The sequence below is a fragment of the Balaenoptera borealis genome (assembly GCF_965194805.1).
Source record: "Balaenoptera borealis genome assembly, chromosome: 8".
In the NCBI taxonomy this organism is placed as follows: domain Eukaryota; kingdom Metazoa; phylum Chordata; class Mammalia; order Artiodactyla; family Balaenopteridae; genus Balaenoptera; species Balaenoptera borealis.
In genome coordinates, this window is record NC_138865.1 from 55,022,693 (window position 1) to 55,048,269 (window position 25,577).

The following is a 25,577-nucleotide window of genomic DNA, read 5'->3' on the forward strand; positions in this document are numbered from 1 at the left end:
TATGGGTTGTGTTATGTGGCACCCAGTGTCCTATATGGAAACAGAGAAACAAACTAGGCAAAATTTTCTATTGAACAATTACTTCCACTCCCAATTATCAAGGCTTCTAGTTCCTTATGCTCTCCCTGGTCAGGCATTTAAAAATATATACTGTTCATTCATTTTAGTCTTTCTCATCTCATCTGTATTCTGGCCAGGGGTCACCTCCACTGTCCATTTTCTTTTTAAATTTTTTATTGTAGTTGATTTACAATGTTGTGTTAGTTTCAGGTGTACAGCAAAGTGAATCAGTTATAGATATACATATATCCACTCTTTTTTAGATTCTTTTCCCATATAGGTTATTACAGAACGTTGAGTAGATTTCCCTGTGCTATACAGTAGGTCCTTATTAGTTATCTATTTTATTTATAGTAGTGTGTATATATTAATCCTGATCTCCTAATTTATCCCTCCACCCCCTTTTCGCCTTTGGTAACCATAAGTTTGTTTTCTACATCTGTGACTCTATTTCTGTTTTGTAAATAAGTTAATTTGTACCATTTGGATAAAGAAGATGTGGTACATGTACACAATGGAATATTACTCAGCCATAAAAAAGAATGAAATAATGTCATTTGCAGCAACATGGATGGACCTAGAGATTAAGTGAAGTAAGTCAGACAGAGAAAGACAAATATTATATGATATTGCTTATATGTGGAATCCACTCTCTATTTTTTTTTGTGTGCATCTCAGTATTGCCAAACTAAGTCCTAACACCCTCCTGACCACATACTCTGTAAGGGCAAGTTCTCTAATCTCAGTCGAACCCTCTCTGCTACTACTAACAGTTCTTTTATTTTGCTTTGCTGGCTTCCATGCAATTTCCCCAGTGGCTATGCTAGGCCTTCATGCTTACTGTCCCAAGTCCAACTTCCCTCCTTCCCTTTCTGCAGAGGACTTAGAAGACTTCTCTATAGAGAACCTTAAGCTTGTTCATCACGAGTAGCCTCAACTTGTCTCATCTTCAAAAGCTTTCTATATCCTCATCTCTTCTTTCTCGATCTGTGTCTGTTTTTTTAAGAATAGAGTGTATGTCTTTTTCCTTTATCAAGAGTCCTTCTCTTCTTGTCACCCAATGTCTGCTTTGGGACCTGTGGCATCAGGTATAACCTCACCTGCACATATCATCAATCTCTCCCTCCAGATCAACTCATCTCTTAAGGGGTCTCTTATTTAAACAAACAAACAAAACAACACGCCCTCCCACCCTTCTGTGACTCTACAAATGATGAAGTGTTTCTGTTAACACTTTATAAGAATAACTTAGACCTATCGATTCCATTTCCTCATTAATACGCTATACCCACTGCCATCTTGATTCTATTCCTAATACACTAGAGAAACTGCTCCCCCACTGGCCCTTTTTTTTTTCAGACTTCGACCTTCCGGCAACATTTATCCTACAGAACATCTTCAAGAATTCTCTCTTATTTCTTCTGCTACCTCTTTCATGATGCTTTTTATGGCTTATCTCTTACTATGTCCTCTTTCTTCCTGAGTACAGACATGCACCAAAGTTCTGAGGTTCCCTTTTCTCATTATTCTATTTGCTCTACCTACAAAAACTACTGCCAAATCTTTAAATTCTGTATTTCTTGCTTTGTGCTTCTGTCTCTTGAGCCCCGATCTCTTTCCTCAGATCAGATCCCCCCTTAACCTAGTTGAATATAATACCTACAAGTCCAGCTCGCATATCAAACTCAACAGTGTCCCTAAATCAAATTTACTATTTTCCTCTCCGAAACCTCCTCTCAATATTTGTACTTCTGATAATGACATTCACTGTTCTTCCAGAAGATGGGTACTCATTTTGTATTCAACAAATATCTACCTCATGCTTAATATATGTAAGTCAGCAGTTCTAGGCACTGGGGACGAAGGAGTGGACAAGGTGAATGAGGCTCTATGCTCATGGAGTTTACATTCGAGGGTGCGAAAGCAGAACAGCAACAAGTAATCAAATAAGATAAATTCTGGTAGAGATAAGTCCTTTAAAAAAAAAAGTAAAATGTGGTTGATTGACTATTGTGAGGAATGGGGCCAGGCAGTGGGACCACCACATTAGATAAGGTGGTCAAGGAAACCTCTTTGAGGAAATGGTATCTGAGCTGAGATCGGAATAAGGAAGATGCCCATCATGCAAATATCAAAGAAAGAGCTTTTCCAACAGAGGGATCAGGAAGTGCTAGAGCTCTAAACATGCATATGCCTCTGTTTCCTTTATTCCCATTTCAACTCATCACTCTCATTTAAATCACTTGTTAAGTTGTGCAGAGTGACCTTAATTTTGATCTCTCCTATATCTATTTCCTCCTGGTTTCAGCCCTCATTACTTCTTGCTCCCCACCTGTTTCCTGTTCCAGTGCATCCCTCATATTACCACAGAATTAAACTTCCTAAAGTGGAACTCTACAATATCCTCTCGCTCCACAATCTCTGGTGACCCTCCATCATTCACTGAACTAATATAAACTCAGAAGCTTAACATTCAAATCTGCTCATGATGTAACCTCAAAATATCTTTCAAGTCTTCTCTTCCATACAACTAAGCACAATCCTACCCAAATTCATGTTCAGAAAACACCTTCAACATTCTTGTCTTCAAAGTTGCCCATTATGTCTCCTCCATTTGGACTGGTTGTCATCCACTCCCACCCAATCTGAGCCATTCACAGCGCTCCTAGCCTTCTTAGCCTTACCTCAAATCACCTCCTCCTTGAAGGCCCTTCAGATTTCTCTCTGCTTTTAACCCACAAGAACTTTATCCCTTTCTTACTACGTCTGTCATATTTTGCCCTAGGATGTGGTTATGTGCACATCTGTCTTCTCTTTCTACATCCATTACCGTAAAACAGATGTTTTAAGACAGTGACCACATGCTATTTATCCTTGTAGTAGTGCCGTGCCTCACACAGTTGGCATTGAATAGTATTTGTTAAACAAATGAATTTGTCAAATCTGAGTTTGATTAACTGATATTTATTTCATGATGCCCAAGTGGTTTCCCTTTTATCATTCCTCTTATTTGTTCTCAAGAGACCTGGATGTGAAAAGCCAGAAAGCAGAGAGGAAACAGAGAGAGTCCTTATTCTGAAGTTTCAATCTGGCCAAATGATTGAAGTTTGCATTGAGGAACATTAAAAATACCTAGTTTTTTGATGTGCATAATCCATACACTGTGAAATAATAACTCTTGGTGAAATACTAATTGGTTGATTTCTGCTCAGGATACGTGGAACTCCTTAGCATTAGTCAGTGCTTAAAAAAATACCTTATCACCCGGGCTCCTTGGTGGGGCTAATGGCGGACTCTGGGAGGGCTCATGCCAAGAAGTACTTCCCAGAACTTCTACTGCCAGTGTCCTTGTCCTCACAATGAGAGACAACCACCCCCCACCTCTGCAGGAGACCCTCCAATACTAGCAGGATACCCTCATCCACCAGAGGGCAGACAGCAGAAGCAAGAAGAATTACAATCCTGCAGCCTGTGGAACAAAAACCACATTCACAGAAAGACAGACAAGATGAAAAGGCAGAGGGCTATGTACCAGATGAAGGAACAAGATAAAACCAAGAAAAAACAACTAAATGAAGTGGAGATAGGCAACCTTCCAGAAAAAGAATTCAGAATAATGATAGTGAAGATGATCCAGGATCTCAGAAAAAGAATAGACGCAAGATCGAGAAGATGCAAGAAATGTTTAACAAAGACCTAGAAGAATTAAAGAACAAACAAAAAGAGATAAACAATATAATAACTGAAATGAAAACTACACTAGAAGGAATCAATAGCAGAATAACTGAGGCAGATGAAAAGATAAGTGACCTGGAAGACAGAATGGTGGAATTCACTGCTGGGGAACAGAATAAAGAAAAAATGAAAAGAAAAAATAAAAAGAAATGAAGACAGCCTAAGAGACCTCTGGGACAATATTAAACGCAACAACATTCGCATTATAGGGGTCACAGAAGGAGAAGAGAGAGAGAAAGGACCAGAGAAAATATTTAAAGAGATTATAGTCGAAAATTTCCCTAACATGGAAAAGGAAATAGCCACCCAAGTCCAGGAAGCGCAGAGAGTCCAATACACGATAAACCCAAGGAGAAACATGCCGAGACACATAATAATCAAATTGGAAAAAAATAAAGACAAAGAAAAATTATTGAAAGCAACAAGGGAAAAATGACAAATAACATACAAGGGAACTCCCATAAGGTTAACAGATGATTTCTCAGCAGAAACTCTACAAGCCAGAAGGGAGTGGCATGATATACTTAAAGTGATGAAAGGGAAGAACCTACAACCAAGATTACTCTACCCGGCAAGGATCTCATTTAGATTCGATGGAGAAATCAAAAGCTTTACAGACAAGCAAAAGCTAAGAGAATTCAGCACCACCAAACCAGCTCTACAACAAATGCTAAAGGAACTTCTCTAAGTGGGAAACACAAGAGAAGAAAAGGACCTACAAAAGCAAACCCAAAACAATTAAGAAAATGGTCATAGGAACATACGTATAGATAATTACTCTAAACGTGAATGGATTAAATGCTCCAACCAAAAGACACAGGCTTGCTGAATGGATACAAAAACAAGACACATATATATGCTGTCTACAAGAGACCCACTTCAGACCTAGGGACACATCCAGCGTGAAAGTGAGGGGATGGAAAAAGATATTCCACGCAAATGGAAATCAAAAGAAACCTGGAGTAGCAATACTCATATCAGATAAAATAGACTTTAAAATAAAGAATGTTACAAGAGACAAGGAAGGACACTACAAAATGATCAGGTGATCAATCCAAGAAGATATAACAATTATAAATATATATGCACCCAACATACGAGCACCTCAATACATAAGGCAACTGCTCACAGCTATAAAAGAGGAAATCGACAGAAACAATTAATAGTGGGGGACTTTAACACCTCACTTACACCAATGGACAGATCATCCAAAATGAAAATTAATAAGGAAACAGAAACTTTAAATGACACAATAGACCAGATAGATTTAATTGATATTTATAGGACATTCCATCCAAAAACAGCAGACTACACTTTCTTCTCAAGTGCACAGAGAACATTCTCCAGGCTAGATCATATCTTGGGTCACAAATTAAGCCTCAGTAAATTTAAGAAAATTGAAATCATATCAAGCATCTTTTCTGACCACAACGCTATGAGATTAGAAATCAATTACAGGGGAAAAAACATAAAAAACACAAACACATAGAGGCTAAACAATACGTTACTAAATAACCAAGTGATCACTGAACAAATCAAAGAGGAAATCAAAAACTGCTTAGAGACAAATGACAATGAAAACACGACGATCCAAAACCTATAGGATGCAGCAAAAGCAGTTCTAAGAGGGAAGTTTGTAGCTTTACAAGCCTACCTCAAAAAACAAGAAAAATCTCAAATAAATAATCTAACCTCATACCTAAAGGAACTAGAGAAAGAAGAACAAACAAAACCCAAAGTTAGCAGAAGGAAAGAAATCATAAAGATCAGAGCAGAAATAAATGAAATAGAAACAAAGAAAACAATAGCAAAGATCAATAAAACTAAAAGCTGGTTCTTTGAGAAGATAAACAAAATTGATACACCACTAGCCAGACTCATCAAGAAAAAGAGGGAGAGGACTCAAATCAATAAAATTAGAAATGAAAAAGGAGAAGTTACAACAGACACTGCAGAAATACAAAGCATCCTAAGAGACTACTACAAGCAACGCTATGCCAATAAAATGGACAACCTGGAAGAAATGGACAAATTCATAGAAAGGTATAACCTTCCAAGACTGAACCAGGGAGAAATAGAAAATATGAACAGACCAATCACAAGTAATGAAATTGAAACTGTGACTAAAAATCTTCCAACAAACAGAAGTCCAGGACCAGATGGCTTCACAGGTGAATTCAAACATTTAGAGAAGAGCTAAAACCCATCCTTCTCAAACTCTTCTAAAAACTGCAGAGGAAGGAACACTCCCAAACTCATATTATGAGGCCACCATCACCCTGATACCAAAACCAGACAAAGATACTACAAAAAAAGAAAATTACAGACCAATATCACTCATGAATATAGATGCAAAACTCCTCAACAAAATACCAGCAAACAGAATCCAACAACACATTAAAAGGATCATACACCATGATCAAGTGGGGTTTATCCCAGGGATGCAAGAATTCTTCAATATATGCAAATCAATCAATGTGATACACCATATTAACAAATTGAAGAAGAAAAACCATATGATCATCCCAATAGATGCAGAGAAAACTTCTGACAAAATTCAATACCCATTTATGATAAAAACTCTCCAGAAAGTGGGCCTAGAGGGAACCTACCTCAACATAATGAAGGCCATATATGACAAACCCACAGCAAACATCATTCTCAATGGTGAAAAAATGAAAGCATTTCCTCTAAGATCAGGAACAAGACAAGGATGTCCACTCGCACCACTATTATTCAACATAGTTTTGGAAGTCCTAGCCATGGCAATCAGAGAAGAAAAAGAAATAAAAGGAATACAAATTGGAAAAGAAGAATTAAAACTGTCACTTTTTCCAGATGACATGATACTATACATAGAGAATCCTAAAGATGCTACCAGAAAACTACTAGAGCTAATTAATGAATCCAGTAAAGTAGCAGGATACAAAATTAATGCACAGAAATCTCTTGCATTCCTATACACTAACGACAAAAATCTGAAAGAGAAATTAAGGAAACACTTCCATTTACCATTGCAACAAAAAGAATAAAATACCTAGGAGTAAACCTACCTAAGGAGATAAAAGACCTGTATGCAGAAAACTATAAGACCCTGATGAAAGAAATTAAAGATGATACCAACAGATGGAGAGATATACCATGTTCTTGGATTGGAAGAATCAATGTTGTGAAAATGACTGTACTATCCAAAGCAATCTACAGATTCAATGCAATCCCTGTCAAATTACTAATGGCATTTTTTATGGAACTAGAACAAAAAATCTTAAAATTTGTATGGAGACACAAAAGACCCCGAATAGCCAAAGCAGTCTTGAGGGAAAAAAGCAGAGCTGGAGGAATCAGACTCCCTGACTTCAGACTATACTACAAAGCTACAGTAATCAAGACAATATGGTACTGGCACAAAAACAGAAATATAGATCAATGGAAAGAGATAGAAAGCCCAGATGTAAACCCACACACCCATGGTCAGCTAATCTATGACAAAGGAGGCAACGATATACAATGGAGAAAAGACAGTCTGTTCAATAAGTGGTGCTGGGAAAATTGGACAGCTACATGTAAAGGAATGAAATTATAACACTCCTTAGCACCATACACAAAAATAAACTCAAAATGGATTAGAGACCTAAATGTAAGACCAGACACTATAAAACTCTTAGAGGAAAACACAGGTGAACACTCTTTGACATAAATCACAGCAAGATCTTTTTTGATCCACCTCCTAGAGTAATGGAAATAAAAACAAATATAAACAAATGAGACCTAATGAAACTTCAAAGCTTTTGCACAGCAAAGGAAACCATAAACAAGAAGAAAAGACAACCCTCAGAATGGGAGAAAATATTTGCAAATGAATCAACAGATAAAGGATTCATCTCCAAAATATATAAACAACTCATGAAGCTCAATATCAAAAAAACAAACAACCCAATCCAAAAATGGGCAGAAGACCTAAATAGACATTTCTCCAAAGAAGACATACAGATGGCCAAAAAGCACATGAAAAGCTGCTCAACATCACTAATTATTAGAGAAATGCAAATCAAAACTACAATGAGGTATCACCTCACACCAGTTAGAATGGGCATCATCAGAAAATCTACAAACAACAAATGCTGGAGAGGGTGTGGAGAAAAGGGAACCCTCTTGCACTGTTGGTGGGAATGTAAATTGATACAGCCACTATGGAGAACAGTATGGAGGTTCCTTAAAAAACTAAAAATAGAATTACCATATGACCCTGCAATCCCACTACTGGGCATATACCCAGAGAAAACCATAGTTCTAAAAGCCACATGCACCCCAATGTTCATTGCAGCACTATTTACAATAGCCAGGTCATGGAAGCAACCTAAATGCCCATCAACAGACGAATGGATAAAGAAGATGTGGTACATATATATAATGGAATATTACTCAGTCATGGAAAGGAACGAAATTGGGTCATTTGTTGAGTCGTGGATGCATCTAGAGACTGTCATACAGAGTGAAGTAAGTCAGAAAGAGAAAAACAAATATCGTATATTAACACATATATGTGGAACCTAGAAAATGGTACAGATGAACCGGTTTGCAGGGCAGAAATTGAGACACAGATGCAGAGAACAAACGTATGGACACCAAGGGGGGAAAGCGGCGCAGGGGTGGGGGTGGTGGTGGGAGGAATTGGGAGATTGGGATTGACATGTATACACTGATGTGTATAAAATGGATGACTACTAAAAACCTGCTGTATAAAAAAATAAATAAAATTAAATTAAAAAAAAATACCTTATCATAATCATAGAACCTTAATACTTACCACATTACTGCATGTTCTATATCGGATATTTCTTCCCTCACAGCTCCTAGAAAAAACAACAACAACTCATTACTACCTATGAAGGGCCCAAAATTTTAAGTGTTTTGCTATAAAAACCATTTCCTCTCAATACCAATATAAAAGCCTCTCTTTTCTTCTGAGTATGCTCTTAGAGGAATTACTATCAAATGTTAAATTGAGCAGATCTAAAGGAGTTGTATACATAAATTGATTTCTCTATGAGGGTTGAAACTAAGCATTAATTTTGCTTCAAAAGTTGTCAAAGTAAGTACTTACAGTGAGTTCTTATTTAATCAAATAGATTTAATGCAAGGTTTTCTGAAAAATATTAATATTAAATGAATCCTCTCAATTATTTCTGGTATAAAACTAAAGATAGGTTTCACTAATACGATAGATCTTACATTTAGAATATGATAAAAATTGGACTTAACATTCAACATGGCTTTTAAAATTACACATCTAAGAATATGAAAGTTATAATTCTTAAAGAATTATCTTCATTTCTAAAGTATATCCTCATTGTGGAGGTTTTAGAAAAGAAAGATGATGCAAAAGAACAAAAATCCCCCACAGCTGTCTCATCTAAAGATAATCACTATTATTTTGATTTATTAATTTCTTTCCAGTGCAGAGGAAATAACATCACTTATACAGTTTTATAGCTTGTTTTTTTTCCACGTAAAAATTTTTGGAGGTATTTTTCCACACTACTAAATAACTTTAAAGACATCCTTTTGAGAGCTACATACTATTCCATCAAATGATATAACTTGTGTAATCATTCTTCCATTTCTTGTCATTAAACCCCAAGTTTCTAACTTGGGGTTTGATAAGTGATTGTGTGATAAACCATGTCCATGCGTATGTTTTATCCAAGTTTCTCACTATGTCTTTAGGAGAGATAAGTTTCTAGAAGGGGAATTACAGCGCTAAAGGGAATGAACTTTTATAAGGCTCTTGATAAATATTGCCAAATTGCATTCCATAAAGGTTGTACCATTGCATACTCCCACCAGCAATATATGGGAGTTTCCATTTTACTGAACTTTTGTGAACAAAAACAATCAATTTTTTATTAACTGTTCAATGATGACACTTAAGAACAGCAGTACTCTGCTCTTTAAAAATAAGTCACACTGGGCTTCCCTGGTGGCGCAGTGGTTGAGAGTCTGCCTGCCAATGCAGGGGACACGGGTTCGAGCCCTGGTCTGGGAGGATCCCACATGCCGCGGAGCAACTGGGCCCGTGAGCCACAATTGCTGAGCCTGTGCGTCTGGAGCCTGTGCTCCACAACAGGAGAGGCCACGATGGTGAGAGGCCTGCGCATCGCGATGAAGAGTGGCCCCCGCTTGCCACAACTAGAGAAAGCCCTCGCACAGAAACGAAGACCCAACACAGCCAAAAATAAATAATAAATAAATGATAAATAAATTTAAAAAGTCACACTTATAAAAAAACAAGTAAAATATGAAATTCTGAGAGAATGATAATATTAATAACTAATAGTGATGGAATTCCAGGTATATTTCTAAGTTTGTTATATGTATTAATTTATTTACTCTTCTCAAGAACACTGGGAGACAGAGTACTATCATTATACCCATTTTACAGAAGAGAAAATGGAAGCTTAGGGAGGTTAAGTAACTTGCCAAAATCACACAACTATTAAGTAGTAGAGCTGAGACTTGAAACCGAGCCATTCAGAGCTTACACTCATAACCATGATGATTTACTGCCCCCTAATTCACTTGTTTGTTTAGCACACTCCCATTGAGCTCCTATTATATACTGGGCAATACATTTACTTCTGGGAATACAAAGAAGAATGAGCATGACTTGGTCTTCGTTATTAAGAAAATTATTCATATAATTCAGTGTAAAAAATGCTAGATAGTATTTGTGTTAGGTCTCAAGAACGTCATCAAAAAGAAAAATGTCATCTGAAAATACAATTACACAAAGGCTATCTTAGAGAGATAGAAAGGTCCCAGGCTTGAAGACTTGACTGTAACCAGATTGACTATATAAATATGCACTCAACAGTAGAATGTAACAAAGGAAAAAAAGGGCTGGCCAGAATCATAGAAAAAAAGGAGAATGGAAGAGATACTAGGTTGCCAGTGCCCAGCCCAGCAATGTCCCAGGCTAAGGGCCAATGAACTTCACGTCCTCCCGATCCCTTTGGCTAGGCTGTTGCTATCACAGTCCAGATGCCTCACACTAACCTAGTTGATGCCAGTGAATTTTTTGCTCATCCCAGAAATATCCCTCATTTCAATGCCATGTTGATCAAAGCAATTTGCCAAGAGTGGTCTGTTTTTACATGACTGCTAAGAGGCAGAGGCGCTGGTCATGCTGACATGGGAATGGTCCATGTTATGGACAGTTCTACTTTTCACTGTAAGTTAATAAATTGGCATTTTAACTTGAAATATTAACCTCACAGGTTAATGACTTGTCATTGCGAGTCCACCTCCAAGAGAAGGATTTGTTCTTGGTGTGATTGCTGAAAAATATCAGGTTTCTGAGTTTAAAAAGATGAGAGCTAGGCTCCTGTTGATGGTAAATTTACAAAGTAATTAATGCTATGGCCTGGAGGCCTTTGGTAGCATGCCATGTAGACATCAGTGTTGGCTGAATGTGATATGTTTTTCAATTTTGAAATTCCTAGTGCGTATGTGACATACTGTAGTGGTTGAGAGTACCCAGTTTGAATGCAGAATCTTCTTTCTGGAATCCTGATTCCTTAGTTTCTATACCTCAGTTTTGTCATCTGTAAAATGGGATAATATTACTTATCTCCTGAGATTATTATGAGGAGTAACTGAGTTAATATTTGTGAAGCACTTCAAACAGTGCCTCACACATAGTAAGCATTATATAGACATTTAACAAATAAATTAATTATGTAATAGATGTAAAAATATAATAGATATTAAAAGAGGGTGAAGGATATGTGGAGAAGAAACCATAGGCAAAGGAATAGAGGAATGAAAAGATAAGGTGTGTTTGTACATTTTCAAGCAGTTTGGTTGTGTAGTTTTGGGTGTATGTGGGGAACTGAAAGAGATTTAAAAAAAGCCTTCTAACTGTGAACTTTGCAATAGGCAGAGGGGAACCACTGAAGGTTTTAAAACAAAGGAGATCCAATGATGACTTATTGCCTTAAAAAAGTGAACTCTGGCATTAATCATGAAGACCTTAAAATGCTATGTTTTTCACCCTCCTTTTATTTTCTTTTCCTAACCTTATCTCCCTGAAAGGAATAATGGAAACACATCTGAATTAGGAGTTTGACAATCTGAGTCATAGACTTTGCTCTTCCACTTGCATAAGCCTCTTGTCCTCTCAGGGTTTTTGCTTCTTCATCTGTCAACTGGATATCACTGTATATGGAAATGGCAGTGCCTAAAGTTGTTATCACCAACTGAGATAACTCACGAAAGTTCTATCCAAATGTCAATGGGGTTATTAGAGATAATGCTTACTAAAAAAATTAAAAAGCAGAAAAACATCTAGTTCGATAATTTAAATGAGCCTTTTCCCAGATATTTTAAACTATGAATACCTACTACGTATGTTCTAAAAGCATCCTTGAGATGGAACTAGAGATTATCATACTAAGTAAGTCAAATAAAGACAAATAGTATATGATAGCACTTATATATGGAATCTAAAAAAATAATATAATTAAACTTATTTACAAAACAGAAACAGACTCACATATATAGAAAACAAACTTACGGTTACCGAAGGGGAAAGGAGGGGGAGGACAAATTATGAGTTTGGGATTAACATATACACACTACTATATATAAAATAGATAAACAACAAGGTTTTACTGTATAGCACAGGGAACTATATTCAGTAGCTTGTAATAACGTACAATGGAAAAGAATCTGAAAAAGAATACATATATATAGATAGATAGATACAGATATATAGATATATAAATACAGATATCTGAATCACTTTGATGTATGCCTGAAACTAACACAGTATTGTAAATCGGCTATAGTTCAATTATTTAAAAAAAGCATCCTTGGGTAATAGGAAAAGTAAGTATATAATGTAAAAGATTGAATTAAATGCTTCTCATTTAGCAAAAACAAAACAAAAACAAACGGTGGTGGGGGAGGAGAGGGGTTCCCATGCTAGGAGGGGCCCACCCACAGACTGGGGATTAGCAGGGACAGGGAGAGACCTTTGGGGGATCGGGGGATCAGGGGATCAGAGGGGAATGTGGATAGTGTTTCTGCCCCCCCCCCCATCTCGGGCCTGGCGAGCCTGCTGAGGTCCCGGGCCTGAAGCGCCATCCTCCAGAGCCCCCTCTGGCCATGCTGAGCCTAAGCCCCGCCCCCACCCCACCCCCCAGGGCCTTTTCTGGCTGCACAGTTCCTGATCCTCAGCCCTGCCCTCCCTTGCCTACCCCTCCGACCCCCACCAAGGCCTTTTCGGGGGTTTTTTTTGGCTGTTGTGGTTCTGTTTTGCCTTTTTCTGTTGTTTCACTTATATTTTTATTTTTTGTAAAACATTTTTCATTTTTCTAATTTTATTTTATTTTTATTCTTTGTTATTGTTCTGCTCCTTTTTGTTTGTTGCCTTTCTTTTTTTTTTGCCATGCTGCGCAGCTTGCGGAATCTTGGTTTCCAGGCCAGGAGTTGGGCCTGAGCTCCTGTGGTGGGAGCATGGAGTCCAAACCACTGGATTAACAGAGAACCTCAGACCCCAGGGACTACTGATCAGTGTGAGGTCTCCCAGAGGTCCTCATCTCAGCACCAAGAGCCCGCTCTACCCAGCTGCCTGCAAACTCCAGTCCTGGGGCTTCCCTGGTGGCGCAGTGGTTGAGAATCTGCCTGCCAATGCAGGGGACACGGGTTCGAGCCCTGGTCTGGGAAGATCCCACATGCTGCGGAGCAACTAGGCCCGTGAGCCACAATTGCTGAGCCTGCGCGTCTGGAGCCTGTGCTCCGCAACGAGAGAGGCCGAGATGGTGAGAGGCCCGCGCACCGCGATGAAGAGTGGCCCCCGCTTGCCGAAACTGGAGAAAGCCCTCGCACAGAAACGAAGACTCAACACAGCCATAAATAAATAAATAAATAAATAAAAGAACGTGAATTTCAAAAAAAAAAAAAAAAAAAAACCTATAAAACTCCAGTCCTGGATGCCTCAGGCCAAACAAGCAGTAAGACAGGAACACAGCCCCACTCATTAAAAAAATGAGACAAAAAAAATATGTTACAGACGAAGGAGTAAAGATCAAATACAAGACCAAATAAATGAAGAGGAAATAGGCAACCTACCTGGAAAAGAATTCAGAGTAATGATAGTAAAGATGATCCAAAATCTTGGAAGTAGAATGGAGGCACAGATTGAGAAAATACAAGAAATGATTAACAAGGACCTAGAAGAACTAAAGAACAAACAAACAGTGAGGAACAGCACAATAACTGAAATGAAAAATACACTAGAAGGAATCAATAGCAGAATAACTGAAGCAGAAGAACAAATAAGTGAGCTGGAAGACACAATGGTGGAAATAACTGCTGAAGAGCAGAATAAAGAAAAAAGAGTGAAAAGAAATGATGACAGTCTCAGAGATCTCTGGGACAACATTAAACGCACCAACATTCAAACTATAGGGGCCCCAGAAGAAGAATAGAAAGAGAAAGGGTCTGAGAAAATATTTGTAGAGATTATAGTCGAAAACTTCCCTAACGTGAAAAGGGAAATACCCATCCAAGTCCATGAACTGCAGAGTCCCAGGCAGGATAAACTCAAGGAGAAACGTGCCGAGACACATATTAATCAAACTAACAAAAATTAAATACAAAGAAAAATATTAAAAGCAGCAAGGGAAAAGCAACAAATAACATACAAGGGGATCCCCATAAGGTTATCAACTGATTTTTCAGCAGAAACTCTGCAGGCCAGAAGGGAGTGGCAGGACATATATAAAGTGATGAAAGGAAAAAACCCACAACCAAGATTACTCTCCCAGCAAGGATCTCATTCAGATTCAATGGAGAAATCAAAAGCTTTACAGAAAAGCAAAAGCTAAGAGAACTCAGTACCACCAAACCAACTTTACAAGAAATGCTAAAGGAACTTCTCTAGGCAGGAAACACAAGAGAAGAAAAAGACCCACAAAAACAAACCCAAAACAATTTACAAAATGGTAATAGGAACATACATATTGATAATTACCTTTAATGTACATGCATTAAATGCTCCAACCAAAACACACAGACTGGCTGAATGGATACAAAAACAAGACCCGTTTATATGCTGTCTATAGGAGACCCACTTCAGACCTAGGGACACATACAGACTAAAAGTGAAGGGATGGAAAAAGATATTCCATGAAAATGGAAATCAAAAGAAAGCTGGAGTAGCAATACTGACATCAGACAAGATAGATTTTAAAATAAAGATTGCTATAAGAGACAAAAAAGACACTACATAATGATCAAAGCATCAATCCAAGAAGAAGATATAACAATCATAAATATTTATACACCCAATATAGGAGCATCTCAACACATAAGGCAAAAGCTAACAGCCATAAAAGGGGAAATCTACAGTAACACAATAAAAATGGGGGACTTTAACACCCCACTTACACCAATGGACAGAGCATCCAGACAGAAAATAAATAAGGAAACACAAGCTTTAAATGACACATAAGACCAGATAGATTTAATTGATGTTTATAGGACTTTCCACCTGAAAGTGGCAGTTCTTCTCACATGCACATGGAACACTCTCCAGGATAGATCACATCTTGGGGCACAAATCAAGCCTCGGAAAATTTAAGAAAATTGAAATTGTATCAAGCATCTTTTCTGACCACAATGCTATGAGATTAGAAATCAATTACCGGGAAAAAAAAACTGTAAAATACACAAACACATGGAGGCTAAACAATACGCTACTAAATAACCAAGAAATCACTGAAGAAATCAAAGAGGAAATTAAAAAATACATAGAAACAAATGACAATGAAAACATGACAACCCAAAACCTATGAGACGCAGAAAAAGCAGTTCTAAGAGGGAAGTTTGTAGCAATTCAATCTCACCTCAAGAAACAAGAAAAATCCCCCCCTCCAAAAATCTAACCTCACACTTAAAGGAACTAGAGAAAGAAGACGACAAACAACAAAATAACTGAAGGGAAAGAAATCATAAAGATCAGAGCAGAAATAAATGAAATAGAAACAAGGAAAACAATAGCAAAGAAAATAAAACTAAAAGCTGGTTCTTTGAGAAGATAAACAAAACTGATAAACTTTTAGCTAGACTCATCAAGAAAAAAACGGTGAGGACTCAAATCAATAAAATTAGAAATGAAAAAGGAGAAATTACAACTGACACAGCAGAAATACAAAGGATCGTGAGAGACTACTACAAGCAACTATATGCAAATAAAAGGGACAACCTGGAGGAAATGGACAATTTTTGGAAAGGTACAACTTTCCAAGACTGAGCCAGGAAGAATTAGAAAATATAAACAGACCAATTGCAAATAATGAAATTGAAAGTGTTATCAAAAATCTTCCATGAAGTAAAAGTCTAGGACCAGATGGCTTCACAAATGACTTCTAACAAACATTTAGAGAAGAGCTAACACCTATCCTTCTCAAAGTCTTCCAAAAAAATTGCAGAAGGAGGAAAACTGCCAAACTCGCTCTACAAGGCCACCATCACCCTGATACCAAAACCAGACAAAGATATCACAAAAAAGAAAATTACAGACCAATATCACTGATGAACATAGACACAAAAGTCCTCAACAAAATTCTAGCAAACAGAATCCAACAACACATTAAAAGGATCATACACCATGATCAAGTGGGATTTATCCCAGAGATGCAAAGATTCTTCAATATAAGCAAATCAATCAATGTGATACACCATATTAACAAATTAAAGAATAAAAACCATATGATCATCTCAATAGATGCAGAAAAAGCTTTTGACAAAATTCAACACCCATTTATGATAAAAACCCTCCAGAAAGTGGGCATAGAGGGAACCTACCTCAACATAATGAAGGCCATATATGAGAAACCCACAGCAAACATCATTCACAATGGTGAAAAACTGAAAGCATTTCCTCTAAGATCAGGAACAAGACAAGGATGCCCACTCCCACCACTATTATCCAACATAGTTTTGGAAGACCTAGCCATGGCAATCATAGAAGAAAAAGAAATAAAAGGAATCCAAATTGGAAAAGAAGAAGTAAAACCGTCACTGTTTGCAGATGACATGATACTATACATAGAGAATCCTAAAGATGCCACCAGAAAACTAGTAGAGTTAATGAATTTGGTAAAGTTGCAGGGTGAAAAATAAATGCACAGAAATTTCTTGCATTCCTATATACTAACAATGAAAGATCAGAAAGAGAAATTAAGGAAACAATCCCATTTACCACCACAACAAAAAGAATAAAATACCTAGGAATAAACCTACCTAAGGAGGCAAAAGACCTGTATGCAGAAAACTATAAAACACTGATGAAAGAAGTCAAAGATGACACAAACAGATGGAGAGATATACCATGTTCTTGGATTGGAAGAACCAATATTGTGAAAATGGCAATACTACCCAAAGCAATCTACAGATTCAGTGCAATCCCTATCAAACTACCAATGTCATTTTTCACAGAACTAGAAGAAAACATTTTACAATTTGTATGGAAACACAAAAGACCCTGAGTAGCCAAAGCAATCTTGAGAAAGAAAAACGGAGCTGGAGGAATCAGGCTCTCTGACTTCAGACTATATTACAAAGCTACAGTAATCAAGACAGTATGGTACTGGCACAAAAACAGAAATATAGATCAATGGAAGAGGATAGAAAGCCCACAGATAAACCCATGCACCTATGCTTACCTAATCTATGACAAAAGAGGCAAGGATATACAATGGAGAAAAGACAGTCTCTTCAATAAGTGCTGCTGGGAAAACTGGACAGCTACATGTAAAAGAATGAAATTAGAACACTCCCTAACACCATACACAAAAATAAACTCAAAACAGATTAAAGACTTAAATGTAAGGCCTGACACTATAAAACTCTTAGAGGAAAACATATGAAAAAACACTCTTTGACATAAATCACAGCTAGATCTTTTTTGACCCACCTCTTAGAGTATGAAAATAAAAACAAAAATACACAAATGGGACCTAAAGAAACTTAAAAGCTTTTGCACAGCAAAGGAAAGCATAAAGAAGACGAAAAGACAACCCTCAGAATTGGAGAAAATATTTGGACTAATTTCCAAAATACATAAACAGCTAATGCAGCTCAATATAAGAAAAAAGAAACAACCCAATCAAAAAATGGGTGGAAGACCTAAATAGACATTTCTCCAAAGAAGACATACAGATGGCCAAGAAGCACATGAAAAGATGCTCAACATCACTAATTATTAGAGAAATGAAAATCAAAACTACAATGAGGTATCACACTGGTCAGAATGGCCATCATCAAAACATCTACAAACAATAAATGCTGGAGAGAGTGTGGAGAAAAGGGAACCCTCTTGCACTTTTGGTGGGAATGTAAATTGATACAGCCACTATGGAGGACAATATGGAGGTTCCTTAAAAAACTAAAAATAGAACTACAGTATGACTCAGCAATCCCATTACTGGGCATATACCCTGAGAAAACCATAATTCCCAAAGACACATGCACCCCATTGTTCATTGCAGCACTATTTACAATAGCCAGGCCATGGAAACAACCTAAATGTCCATCGACAGAGGAATGGATAAAGAAGATGTGGTAGGGCTTCCCTGGTGGCGCAGTGGTTGAGAATCTGCCTGCTAATGCAGGGGACACGGGTTCGAGCCCTGGTCTGGGAAGATCCCACATGCCACGGAGCAGCTGGGCCCATGAGCCACAACTACTGAGCCTGCGCGTCTGGAGCCTGTGCCCCGCAACGGGAGGGGCCGCGATAGTGAAAGGCCCGCGCACCGCGATGAAGAGCGGTCCCTGCACCGCGATGAAGAGTGGCCCCCGCTTGCCGCAACTAGAGAAAGCCCTCGCACGAACCGAAGACCCAACACAGCCAAAAAAAATAAATAAATAAAGTAGCTATAAAAAAAAAACACTTAAAAAAAAAAAATAAAAATAAAAATAAAAAAAGAAGATGTGGTACATATATACAATGGAACATTACTCAGCCATAAAAAAGAACGAAATTGGGTCATTTGTAGAGATGTGGATGGACCTATAGTCTGTCATACATAGTGAAGTATGTCAGAAAGAGAAGAACAAATATCATATAATAACGCATATATGTGGAATCTAAAAAAGTGGTACAGATGAACCTATTTGCAGGGCAGGAATAGAGACACAGACATAGAGAACAGACGTGTGGACACAGTGGGGGATGGGAAGGGTGGGATGAATTGGGAGATTAGGATTGACAATGTATACACTACCATGTGTAAAACAGATAGCTAGAGGGAACCTGCTGTATAGCACAGGGAGCTCAGCTTGGTGTTCTGTGATGACCTAGATGGGTGGGATGGGGGAGGGGGTGAGAGGGAGGGGATATATGTATACATATAGCTGATTTGCTTCATTGTACAACAGAAACTAACACAACATTGTAAAGCAGCTATACTCACCACCACCCCCCTCAAAAAAAAAGCTGAGCTGGACTTCCGGGGGAGTATCGTCATCCCGAGTCTGTCTGTTACCACTCACTAGAGATAAGCCTTAAGAAGACTCTCTGATTCCCAGGAAATGTGACTCTTTGTTCCTGCCGTCTACAATTTGATGTCTTCAAAAAAATTCTATCCCACGCACCAGTCTCCCAATCTCAGAGAATCCAAGTTTATATGGGCAATCATAAGGCAGACAGGTACACCCTTTGAATTTGCTGTTCCCACACTGATTTGCTGTCTTTCAAATGCTGGCACTTTTCAAAACTACAAAATCACCCTCATTTTAGATAAATGTATCATATTCTATATAAAGAAATGTTGTTACTTTCAATCTCATTTGGACTTTGGCCACTTTTTGATCAGTGGTTCCTGCAGAAATAAAACTATTAAGAAAACAAACACAAAACATAGCAAAGAAAAAAACACTTGCCACCATTTCCAAAGTACATTCTGTAATTATCTAACACCTAATACTGATTTGCAAATAATTTAATTCTGCTCCTGAGTTAAGTCTTCCCTTCACTGTATTGTATTACTTTTTGAGTGAGACCTTATTTAATTTGAGTGAAATATGATAGTAAAGTGGTAATGTTTGAGTTTGGAAAAGTCCTTGTTATTAAAAGACACTATCAAATTGTGGACAATAATATTAATATTAACGTCTACTATATACTGAGTGTCTGCTATAGGTATCTGGTCCAGTATTAGGTATTCTGTGCACATTATCTCTAATTTTCCAACAACTGAAAGGCTTCATTATTCCCATTTAATAGATAAGAAAACTGAGGTTGAGAAAGACTAGGAGGCTGAAAGCCATATACCTACTCAGGAAAGAGAGAACCAGGGATTGGAACCCAGGTGTGTCTAACTCTAAAGCATATACAACAACAATAATAATACAAAAGGAACAAGATGTACTCAAGACGTGGAAAATCCTAACACTAGATTAAACCTTGGAGGCTGAGACTGGGGGTTAACTGCACCTTATTTTCCACATCAGTACATAACCTGCTTCTCAATTCTGGTAAAGCCAGTAAGTAAATGACATCTAGATACACACTGTACATTGGGAACATCTCCAAGAGAACCACACTCGGCAGTAAAATGTAATGTGAAAGAACTTCAGTGCAGAAAAGCTTGTATTTCTTGAAAGTTCAAGTTTGTTAAATCGGAATATCATTTTTACTTAAGTAACAAAGTGACTATTCCACTGCAAGGATTCTAATTCTTGCCAAGCATGAATTTCTTCACTGAAGGCATTTATCTGGGCATAAAAGCCTCATCTGAGAATTATGCTGTAAAAAATATTTTCTTCTGTTTTTTAAAAAAATTCTTAAAAAAACAGTTAATATAAAACAGCTGAAAGATTTTCTTCATATTTTAACAAAATAAAATTCACCTCTGGAAATGAAAACAAACATTAGAAATTTCAGTCCAAAATGGTTTCTGAGGAAAGTTATAGGCCACCAATAACAAAGGATTTAAGTAAATGCATCTGCTCAATGAAAACTATGAAACAGTTACAGGACTATATTTAGTGAGTTAAATATTGTACCAATTAATGAATCAGAAACTGGTTCAAGTATAAAAGAACAAAATATAAATAAAAATATAGTTTAAACCAAATTTGTACAGAAATTTCCTTTCCTTTCCTTTCCTCTTTACTCCTAACCAGTCATTTATTAATTTTGACTTAGTTCCTTTTCTCAAAAAAGGAAATCACCTCAACATCAAGCTATCATTTGTGATTTATTTTAATTCACTTATAATGAGATTAGTATAGGCTTGAAGCATACTTTATCGGTCTCCGATTAACACATAACAAACCATCCAAACTCTTCCAGTACTTAACATCCTAATGTTATCTTAGTTTCTATTACCATAATTTAACAACCTTAGAAGAGTGGAATTGCCATGGAAAATTAAAAGCTCTCTTTCCAGGCTTTAGCCATTTGTTGGCTTTTATCCCCCCTGCTTACATAAATCTTTAAAAGAGGAAGGTATATTCATTCATCTCTCATTAAGAATAAAAAGGATCTGGTAAATACATCAATTTAAATTAAAAATTCTTCACATCTCCTCTCTAAGCAAACAGATCCTTCTGGTGACACAACCAGATTCATCCTTCGTGTTAGTGAACCGTTATAAGAAAATCTGATAAATGTGTATATTAAATGCCAGCGTTCTTAAGGACAATTGCACTTGTATTAGGCTCATGAAGCTTTGCCTTTGATTTTCAAAAAACCAAAGAGTGCTGCTAAGTCAGAACAGGTTACTGTATTTCTCTGAGTACCTCCTGCCTTTCAAATACGGACTCATGGGCAAAGAATTCTGAAGTAAGACAGTCCATCTGCTTATCTCTCTCTCTTGTTTTGGTCATCCAAAAGGACACTCTGAGCTCTTTACAAGAGAACAGACATAAAACCATGGCAGCAATTCACGCCAGAAGGACTCCGGGTCCTTTAGACCATGGGTCTGAAAATGACCATGAATTGGACAAGCCCGGCAGATTGAGAGCCTCAGCCGGGGCTTCACGGAGTACTGGAACACTGATTTCCTCCTTCACTTCAAGTGAGCCTTTCAGTACTCACGGGAGGCATAGTGCAGGAGGGGGTCCCTACGGAGCCGGTTAAAATACTTCGCCATTTTTAGGGCTTTTTCCAAAGACCTCCAGAGGAATAACAAATTCTGAGAACACCCAAGAGAACGAAGTGCAAATGCACTGCTGGGCTGCTTTTCACGTTCCACGACATATTATCGTAAGAGTTTCTTTCGGGAAACAAAACTTGATACCAATGAACTTGGCCATTAAAAAGGAAGCTATACGAACCTGCGGACACGGTGTGTGAAGCTATCCTCAGATGCTCACTACCCTAATCTGTGGGTCAAACTGGATGGTGAAAACCTAGGGGCTAGAACTGGAGTCCGTGCACCACAGATGGTTAGTGGTGGTCTTGCTTTGCACGGGGAGAAAAGGAGTTAGAAGACACGCCATCCCTGTGCATCTCCTAAGTCCCGAGTTCTCATTTTCCCCTTATCTCTCTCTGTCTCACTCTTGTGCTTAAAAAAGTCATTCTTTAATGCTCTACATTTTATTCCATGTTTAAAATAATTATTTAATTCTAATTTAGAATGTCTTTCATGAGAATCAAAATGAGCCTTTTTCATGTGGAAATTTTGTGTGGCACTTGGTCCCAACAGGATGAGTTGATTCAGCTCTGTCCCTTCTTCAAAAAGTAACTATGGGGGCTTCCCTGGTGGCGCAGTGGTTGAGAATCTGCCTGCCAATGCAGGGGACACGGGTTCGAGCCCTGGTCTGGGAAGATCCCACATGCCGCGGAGCAACTGGGCCCGTGAGCCACAACTACTGAGCCTGCGCGTCTGGAGCCCGTGCTCCGCAACAAGAGAGGCCACGATAGTGAGAGGCCCGCGCACCGCGATGAAGAGTGGCCCCCGCTTGCCACAACTGGAGAAAGCCCTCGCACAGAAACGAAGACCCAACACAGCAATCAATCAATCAATCAATCAATCAATCAATCAATCAATCTTAAAAAAAAAAAAAAAGTAACTACGTAAAAACAGAGAGTAGAATGGTGATTACCAGGGCCTCGGAGGCATGGGAATTGGGGAGATGTCCTTTAAGGGTATGAACTTGCAACTAGTAGATAAATAAGTCTTGGAGATCTAATGCACAGCCTAGTGATTATAGACAACAAGACCATATTGTAAACTTGGAAGTTGCTGAGAGACTAGATCTCAATTGTTCCCACTACAAGAAAAGAAAGAATAATTATGTGACATGATAGAAGCATTAGCTAATGCTAAAGTGATAATCATATTGCAATATATACATGGATCAAATCAACTCACATGCCTTATACTTACACAATGCTATATGGTCAATTATATCTCAATAAAAAAGTATCTACAGATGACTATGCTTATATTATATATTCATTATATATCTCTGAATGATTGGAGATGTTCTAGTATGCACCCCTAGTTATTTATTAACATTAATAGATTTGAAGTATTTTTAACAAACATTTAATGAATGTATATTGACTCTGAACATGAATCTCATTCTACCCACACCGATCCCCCCTGAACAGTCATGTACTCCCAGACAACCACCTATGTCAAATAAGAAATTTACTTATAAGAGTCTACATAACAAATAATGTTTAATCTGGTATCACTTGCCTATGAAAAACTGATCTTAAATGTTAAAGGTGTCTTGGACCTTCTTCCTGGTAAACGTCAGTTTTTTTCCATTTAAGGTTAAAGCTCCTTCATTAGACAAAGCCGCCAAAATTCTAGGAGTAATGTATCCCCAACACACATACGACCTCCAGTGGAAAAGTACCTTTGAAACAAGGAGACAGAGGTCTTTCGTGCTATGGGACTTACAAATGCAAGCATAAAAGATATCTCCCCTCATAAGCATTTAGTTGAAAGGTCCCTGAATGTCATATAGGATGCCTATTTGTTTTGCACTGCCTCTTCTGCATGTGATGTATCACGTGGCTCAAACAGATTAGTGCTAAGGGAGAGATTTATTTTATTTTTTCTGGTTAGATAGATATGCAAGCCAAACTATTATGACAACTTGATAAATGTAGCTTTTGAAAATGCTTTCTGTTGTAATAATACAGCAAACAACAAGGAGGCATGCGGCCAGGCGTCATCCATCAGTAGGTGAGCTGGCGGGGAACAGACCAGACCCTGGTGTCACACCAGTTCTTCCTGATCTGCTAGGGGCTCTAATGTGGCCTAAGGACCCAAAATAAGAGTTGGCCTGAAAGCTGAATTTTAAAAGCAATTTTAAAAAGAAGAAGGGGTAACGGAATTCCACACTGAAAAACGGTGCCATAAATTGAGTCCTCGACATGAAAGTGTTTCTTTGGCATAGGTAACATATTTTTGTAACATTAGTTTTACAATTCAACACTTCTGCTCTATACTAATCTCTCATTATAAAGACATTCTGAATGCTGTGCCAGCTTGGAGACTCTGATTTATGTATACAGAGAGAGTTACTAAAACTTAATGTGTAGACCAAATTCAGTATAAATGGAAACCACATAGGTTTAGGAAAAACATTCTAAGATGACATCTTCTCTGTTCTTTGATCTTCTCTTGACCATAGGGAACTGTACTTTTACAGATTCCTGAGCGGCAGCTTAGAGGCTGCAGAGCTGTTCAATTAAAATATAGATACACATGAGGATACTACAGACTGAATTTTGGAGTTTGGCCTGTGAGTTTCAAATTGGTTTATTTGCTATTATGAGTGTCTGGTATGTTCTAAATTACAACTAGAAAAACCAGTGCCAATTTCTTTTCCCAAACAAGTATGATTTTACATATCTCTGCCTATTCTTCAAAGACAGACATGCTACAACAAAGCATTGAGTTCTCACAAATAGCGGCTAGGGTTATGAAAATGAGGAGGGCACTCATGTAATCAAAAGAGAAGAAGGCAAGAACGAGACACTGGAAACCACAGTGATCATGCCCAGCTTCTAATGAAACCAGAAACTGCCCCAAGCAGACTGCCCAGATAATCTAATGAGACAACATACAACACGCAATCTCAAAGTGAAGAGGAGCCCCTGGGCAGGACGTTCTGGTTCACAAATTCTGGTAGAATGCTTTCTGATTTACAGTCACTTCACACATTTATTGAGCATCCAATCGGAACCAGTACTAAGCCAAGGCATTGTGAAAGGTACAAAAATGAGGACTTCCCTGAACCTTCTCAAAGCTATAATTTAGTTGTAAAATAATCCACAAGTCCAAATAGAACACATATCAGTATAATGTAGCATCAACAGCTAATGGGCATGGTCTGGATACTAAATACGGAGGTATTAGACAAAGGGACCGACTGATGAGAGACAGAAGTAACTTACAAAGGTGATATCTTAGGAGGGGTGTCCTGTATGGGCCATACAAGTCCCAAGAGGGTGATGGGAGAAAGGAGGATTCAAAACACAGCCTTCCCTCCCTGCTCCTGCTTCCTAAAGTACGGCAGTAGGTTACTGGCCCCCATAGTCCATTCGGTCAATTCAGCCAGCACTGACTGAGTACCTGCTTTGCAAAACAGGGAGACATAAAGAAAAGCAAGATAAAACCTGTGCCCATTGTGCTGACAGTCTAGTGGGGGACAGGGTCTTATTAATAACTATAACACAAGCCAGGCTAAGTAAAAGTGATTAAAAGTGGTGCAAACATAGTGCCTTAGAAATATAGCAAAGT

The 25,577-nt window shown here is 38.0% G+C and overlaps 1 protein-coding gene across 3 annotated transcripts in view; it reads right to left on the bottom strand.

Annotated features, from left to right (window-relative positions):
* The window catches only part of ADAMTSL1 (ADAMTS like 1), a 470,823-nt gene that overhangs the window by 400,271 nt on the left and 44,975 nt on the right, over nt 1–25,577 (bottom strand). For all 3 annotated transcript variants that reach the window (XM_082401580.1, XM_082401578.1, XM_082401579.1), the window contains exon 3: nt 8,603–8,648. In XM_082401580.1, the coding sequence (XP_082257706.1) occupies nt 8,603–8,648 (46 nt within the window). The remainder of the gene's footprint in view (nt 1–8,602; nt 8,649–25,577) is intronic.